The sequence below is a fragment of the Carettochelys insculpta genome, chromosome 11, assembly GCF_033958435.1.
Source record: "Carettochelys insculpta isolate YL-2023 chromosome 11, ASM3395843v1, whole genome shotgun sequence".
Taxonomy (NCBI): Eukaryota; Metazoa; Chordata; order Testudines; family Carettochelyidae; genus Carettochelys; species Carettochelys insculpta.
In genome coordinates this window covers 789,571-796,360 of record NC_134147.1, presented here as the reverse complement: position 1 = coordinate 796,360, position 6,790 = coordinate 789,571, and the positions used below count along the sequence as shown (strand labels likewise).

Below are 6,790 nucleotides of genomic sequence, written 5' to 3'. Positions count from 1 at the left end.
TGGGAAGTACTCCCCACTTTGGCCTTGAGAGGATAAATTAGACCCAATTATCTGCACCTCAAGCAGGATGCAGAGACTGCTTAGTTAGACCTGAGGCTCATCTGAGGACTAACAGGCAAAGCCTACAAAAAACAGGAAACAGGTACCAGCAGGAAGCTGCAATTGTCCCTGGAGAGGAAGGAGTTGGGAAGCTGGCAAACCGGTGGGCTGGGGGGAAGCTGAGAACAAGTTCAGGGAAAAGCAGCCACATAGGACAGCAGAGGCCTTGGCTGCTGACTGGAGGGCCCTGAGTTGAAACCCAGAGTGGAGGACAGGCCTGGATTCCTCTAGAGGGCACTGGAGACATGGCACAGTCAGTGGCCACTGGTCATGAGGGTATTCCGGGGATGGGATGAACCCTGTGTCCCTGCTCCACCCAAGCCTGCCTCTTCAGAAGCAGCACAGTGCTGGTGGTGAGGGCAGACAAAGGGGTACACATGACTCTGTGCACCCCAAATGTCACCCTAACACCAGATAGGAAGAAGGGCTTTCGAAAACTGGGTGGGGGATGCCCTTTTGGAAGATCCCGTCTCCACAGGTGGCGCACGATTCGAAAAGCTGCACTTTCAAATCGCTGCGGCCACCATTATGCTAATGAGGTGCTGCATATTCATCAAAGCACCTCATTAGCATCTTTCAAACCTGCTCATTAACATGCCCCTTTCGAAAGGAAGGGACTCGTGTAGACTCAGCCTCCTCCTCCTGAATAGCCAGAACTTAGGTGAGCAGGGCCATGCTGTGCTAACACTCCAACTCCTATGCCTGCACTGGGTCTGCACCCACACATGGAGGTCTGAAGGTTTCTGGAGGATTGTGTAACATGAGCCTTAACACCTGAACTGCTTTGGTGCCCTGCACCACTGTCCCCAACCAGCCCATTGCCATTCATCCCCCAGCTCTTAGTGCTGCACTTCGCTGAGCTGCTTGGTGAATTCTGTCTTGGTGACAGGAGGGAGAATGTGTCTGTCCTCTCTGGGCACGTGGGAGATCATAGGAATGTATCAGACTTGGGTATAGCTAATCTGCATCTATGATTCTGATTCCTTGCGCTGACTCCAGCTTTAGCATGTGCTACCAAGGCAGACCCCCTGCAGTAAAGTTTCTTCCACAATATGGGAGAGAAAAGTCACAGAGCCAGAGGCCATGTTAACCACCACGGGCACCCCAAGGTTTAACAGAGTGAGCTTCTGGGGAGTGGTGGATGTTAGCAGGATTTGGCTTGACCACAGTGCTGCTTGCAGAAAGCTTTAGAACAAGACATATGAGAACAAGCTGTCTAGAGACAGGTTTGTGACAGCACATTGGATACACTCCCAGTTCATTTTTGCAAAGGAAAATGCTTTTCCCTGAGAAGTTGATGACAGCTTTGGTTTCAGACATTTCCCGTATGGACATGTTAATCTGTAAATATCCACTGCGGGGCAGTGAATTTCTTCTCTGCAGCCACTGGCCAACATCAGAGAATCCTGGACTAGGTGGCCACTGGTCTGAGCCACTGTGGCAATTATGTTCCTAAAAGAGCACAAGAGAAGCTTGTAAAGCACCCCATGTGCTGATAGAGGGTATGTCCTGACCAAGAGCTTTCATATCAGCCAGTCCAGATTCCCACCATCCTGGTCTTTTAAAATGCTCTTGATTGAACGTCTAAAATAGGCCAGGACATCTGTCCTCTGTAGCCTTCAGCTTCATTGTTACTAGCACTAAATAGAGTAGTGTCTTGCAGAACATAGGGGCTGATTGTTTTACATGTGAACTTCCACCCAATTTGCAAGTGATACTTGGACATATTCTGTGCTGCCCAGGGCCCAAAAATACACATAACATCTGGTATCCGTTGTAGTGGGAGGTGGAAACTTAAGTGAAAGAGGAAGACACTGTCAAAGTTGGGCAATTATTTCACCATATACAACAAGCATGAAAGCCTCGCACTTACAGTGCGAGTGAAACAGACATCCTGTTTTCACCCTGAGGAGCGAAGGCTGAGTAACGTTATGGTAAACACTGCAACCCTCAGCTTCAAGAACCGTTATTCAGACCTGCATGGAAGCGGAACATGCCCACTCAGAGCTACCGTCGCCTTAGGAAGTGGTTTGTATTAGTACAGCAGAGGCAGAGCAGTTCTCCAGACAGCACAACCATTTGGAAATGCAGCAGTTGAAGTTGCATCGAGGTGAGGAATGTACCACCTGCCGGCCAGATCCAGCTCCTGGCTTAATTTGCTCCTAGCCACAGCAAGTCTCCAGAACACGGGCCAGAAGCCCCAAGCCTCAGTGCCTCCACACAGGGCTGGAGGGTGGTGTACACTGAGTTAAGTGGGAGTGAGGGTGTCTGAGTTTTTTGCTTGTGTGCTGGCCCCCCAAATTGTCTTTTTCCATGGGTCAGTGGCCCCTCACTGAAAAAAGATTCCCCAGCCCTGCTCTAAGTACACCACCTCTCCAGTCCCCAAGCCAACAGGTGCTTTGTTATGTTTGGCATGCCTCAGCAAGCACGCAATGCTCTCCCCCCAGGGCTTTTAACATGTTTGTTATATTCAAGCATTAGAAATAAAGGTCAAGTGCTGAGATGAAGCATGGTCCCTGCCCTGCAGGAACTGGCCTGGTCAGTTGAGCTGATTTCTCAATCCTGCATTTGTTGGGAAAGAACTTCTGTGAGAACCACCCACATCCTCCCCTCCAAAGAGTCACGAACAGAACTTAGCTACTCCCTTTGCCAGTCCAGACACACAGCTGCTGGGGTAACTTGTTACTGTCCACTCTCCCTGGTCCATTGTACGGGAGTAGGGCCAGATACAAGCTGCACTTGACAATACCAGGGATTATCTACCTACCAGAATTTTACTCATTAAGTTAAAACAAATTAGCTGCCACACAGCCTCCACGGACACTTCCTCCAACAGGGCAGAGTAAACCTCTTCCCAAGTGACATGCACCAACCTGAAAAAAGCCATGCTTATCTCAACGAGTGGGGCGCACCAGTTACACCCCTGCAACTGTCATTATGCGTTATACCTTATCTTCTGCTAACAGAGTTTTCCATGTGCACAAGTTCCAAGCCAGAGAGAACAGATACGGTACTTATCTGTGATTTCTTCAAGGCCATTTCTCCTACAGGCTGTCGTCCAACAAGCCCCGGTGTACAGAAGACAACAGCATTAAACAACTTGATCACCAGTTTAAGAAGCAGAGTGCCCCCACTTGGTTTTATTTGTTGTCCTCTGCCCCTTCTGTAGGGCACACCAAATTGAGACATATGAGAGCCTCTTGCAACAGCCTGCACGACCCATATGAATTAAACGTTGCAGTATTTTTGGAGTTCATTGCACTGAGAATGAAGGAGTTTGTGTCATTGTGGGGTTAACTGGAAATTCTCTGTGGGGAGGACAAGATTGATACAACCTCTGACATGTACTGTGAGCTTCAGAGGCAGATGCTGAAGGATGTATTGGACCCAGCTGATTTTTGGAAACAATGCATGTGAATTGGAATTCCCAGGTAGACTGCAGACTCCCATGAGGGGCTGAGCCTGTGACCCTGCTTCCCCCTTGGGGTGGCATGGGAAGGGAAAGGACCTCTTGTCTGCTGTTCACCTGCTGCAGAATGCTTCAGGGATGGGCTGTATAAAGGAGCAACTGATTTGCTCATTAGGGTTCTTGTCCCAAGCATAAGGAACAGGAGGAAAACCTCTAGGTGTGGTTTGAAAGGTGTGTCTGGTCAGTGCTAAGTTACTAGTAGGCACTGGGCAGGAGATGGGGTTGGTATGTTTCCCCTGCTATACTGTTACCTTAGGAAGAAATGTTCCTGCAAAGAAGGTGCCAGGGAGCAGTGCTTGCATTGGTTACCGCCTCCAAGGAGAAGCATACAGCCAGGCGTTGGTAGGGAGGTTGCAGCACAGGCAAGGAGCTGTGCTGTTTGGAGACACCTGGGTCAGGAGGTAGCGAGAGAGATCTCTTCCCAAGGAGCAAACCAGGAGCCTAGAACAGGGGCAACAGGCCCTGTTGCCTGGGCTGTAACGCAACCAGCCACACAGCAGGCATGGTGCTTGCAGAGCTTCTGCCTTGGGGTCCTGCACACCAGTGGGGCAGGAGGTCACAAAGAACACTCACGCCGGTCACTGGATCGGGCACAGAAAGGAACTTCCTAGGGGTCCAGTTGGCTGAGACTTGCAGGAATAGCTGATCAGCTGCTTCCCATTGCTGCACAGAGCTTGCGGCTAGGCTGGGCCTGTTTCTGTGCACCTTTTCTCTGCCCCTGCAGGTGCCAATGGCACCTCAGCTCTCCTATTGTCCAGCTGTGGCACACAATCATTTAGCTTCCAGGGCCTGAAAAGCTTTAGTCTTACCCAAGTGATCAGGCACTGCAGAGGGCTGCAGCCGTCAGAGACTGGCTGGCCAGGGCTCCGAATGTTGCCTGGGCATCACACTCACTGCTCTCTTGGCCAGCCTGGTACTCGAGCAGTGCAGTCCCTGCCACATTTGGTGTGTGGGCTGCTCAGTGACCACACTGCCAGTCCTGAGGCTCCCCTGCCCAACTCTTGCACTTCCTGCACCCCACCCTGAGCCCATCCCTGCCCTGACTCCTGTGTCCCCCACAGCCCCAACCCTGAGCTCCCCCAACTTCCCCAGCCTCCTGCCCTAACTCCCACCCTGCAACCCCCAGCACTCCATCCACACTTAACATTTCCTACAGGAAATCTTACTGCAGCCCCACCTAACCCTGCCCTGGGTTGCATTAGGACAGTACCTGTAGGTAACGTAAGTTACTTTTATCCCCAATAGCAAGTGTTATAAAGCAGGGCAGAAAAAAGGCCAGACAGGACCATATGAATGTTTAAAATGAGGACAGTGCAAAGTGGCAGCTCCTTCTACAAGCTTTCCAGACTAGAGAAGCCACAAGACAGCAATGCCCAATGCCCCCTTGCCAGCCAGGCAGTAATGTTACACAAAGGACAGGCAGCTGGTTTTTCAGGAACTGTATTGGTAACATAAAGGCTTAAAACGTGCTGGCCACACTCAGGGCTGCATTCCCAGCGGCAGTGTGCTAAAAATTCACATGCAACTTTTACAGGCTCCATCAAGTACCCCTCCGCACGTGTTTGGAAGAAGCACCATCATGAGTAAAACTTCCATGGACATTAGCATTGCACTCGCAGGGGAAAGAGGTCACAGAAAGAGCAGGCAGGCCAGGCTGGGGCCCAGAAGGCGGCCAACCGGGCTCAGCAGGAAGCAGAGAAACGACAGAAGAGCTTAGGGGAGAGAGAGAGAGAGAGACAGACGTTTCTGCAGAACTTTGGCTTGGTTGAGAGCGCTCTAGGGGTCTTGCTGGAGGAGCTTTTCAATATCCTCTTGGATCCGGATGGTTTCAAAGTGCCTGCTGTAGCGCTTGAAGGGCACGCCGTCCCGCCCAATGAGGAACTTCTCGAAGTTCCAGGAGATGTCATTCCTGCACACTGGAGACCAGATGATGTACTGCGGGTTGGTCATCAGTGCCATGGGATCGTCGTGTGGGAAAGGCAGGGCCTCTTTCAGGAAAGTGAACAGGGGGTGAGCATTGGCCCCATTCACATCACACTTCTCAAACACAGTGAAGTTGGGCTCATACCCTTTGCCAGGGCGGACATGCTTCAAGGACAGCAGGATCTCCTCATTGGTAGCGTTCTCCTAGGAAGAGCAATAGGAAGTGTGATCCAGGGTCAGGATAAACACAGAGGATGGGAACACATGGAGACAGTTTCCATCTCCGTTAGGAGGCCCAACAACATGCCTCTGGCACAGCACACGGGAGCCCCACCTTCCCGCTGCCAGGTACCCAACACTTGCACTCAGAGCCAGCTGCAACAGGTGAGAGCCCCTGGGACTGGTGTCAGAGAGGGCTCCGCAGCCTCGTCTGTGTCAGTGCCCTCGCCAAAGCCAGGAGGCCCGTTCTAAACAGTCCCCGAGCCACCAGGCAACACCCTGCCACCTGCTGAGGGGCAAATGTCAGCCAGGCCTGGGCCTGCCACCTGCCGCCCTTCTGAGGGCCAGGAGCCAGCAGGCAGTAAGGGGCAGCCCGCAGCCTGCCCCCGTGGCGCACAAGGGCAGAGGAAGCAGTCAGTCAAGCGGCTGCTCCTGGGTCTGCGGCACGGGGACTTCCCGCAGCCGGGAGCCAAGGCGGGAAAGGCGGTAAGTCCAGAGCGTACCTAGAACCAGAGCCGCAGCCGCGGGAGGGTTCCCTGGGCCGGGCCGGGCCGGGCCGGGCCGTCCTCGCAGGGACCCGAGGGCGGGGGCAGGTCTGGGAGCCCGGCCAACTGGGCCAGTGCCAACAAGGCGAGTCCCTCTCCCTGCTGGGCACGGCAAGGGCGGCCGCAGCGCGCCGGGGCTCTGCCCGCCGCTCCCCGCAGCCCCCCGCCGCGCGGCGCGATCCCGGCCCGGCCCGGCCCTGGGAGTGGGAGTGGGAGTGGGGCCGCCCCCGCCCCAGCCCCAGCCCCAGCGCGCGGCGCGATCCCGGCCCGGGGCGCGGCCCACCTGGTGGCCGAACTGGTTGCAGGGGAAGGCCAGCACGGCCAGCCCGGGCCCGTAGCGCCGCTGCAGCTCGCTGAGCTGGGCGAAGTCCCGGGCCGTGGTGCCTCAGAGCGACGCCACGTTGCTGACCAGCAGCACCCGGCCCAGCAGCGAGCCCAGCGCCAGCGGCTCCGCCGCGCCCAGCGGCCGCGCCCACAGCCCCGCCAGCCCGGCCGCCATGCTCCGCGCTCCTGCGCTGCCCGGCCCGAGTGCGCC

At 54.5% G+C, this 6,790-nt stretch overlaps 1 protein-coding gene across 1 annotated transcript; it reads right to left on the bottom strand.

Annotated features, from left to right (window-relative positions):
* Positions 1-4,992: 4,992 nt before the first annotated feature.
* On the bottom strand, positions 4,993-6,790 carry GPX1 (glutathione peroxidase 1). Its single transcript, XM_075005197.1, has 2 exons — positions 6,539-6,790; positions 4,993-5,695 (listed from the first exon to the last, which is right to left on the bottom strand). The coding sequence occupies exons 1-2, from the start codon at positions 6,752-6,754 to the stop codon at positions 5,345-5,347; spliced, it is 567 nt and encodes a 188-aa protein (XP_074861298.1). The 5' UTR covers positions 6,755-6,790; the 3' UTR covers positions 4,993-5,344.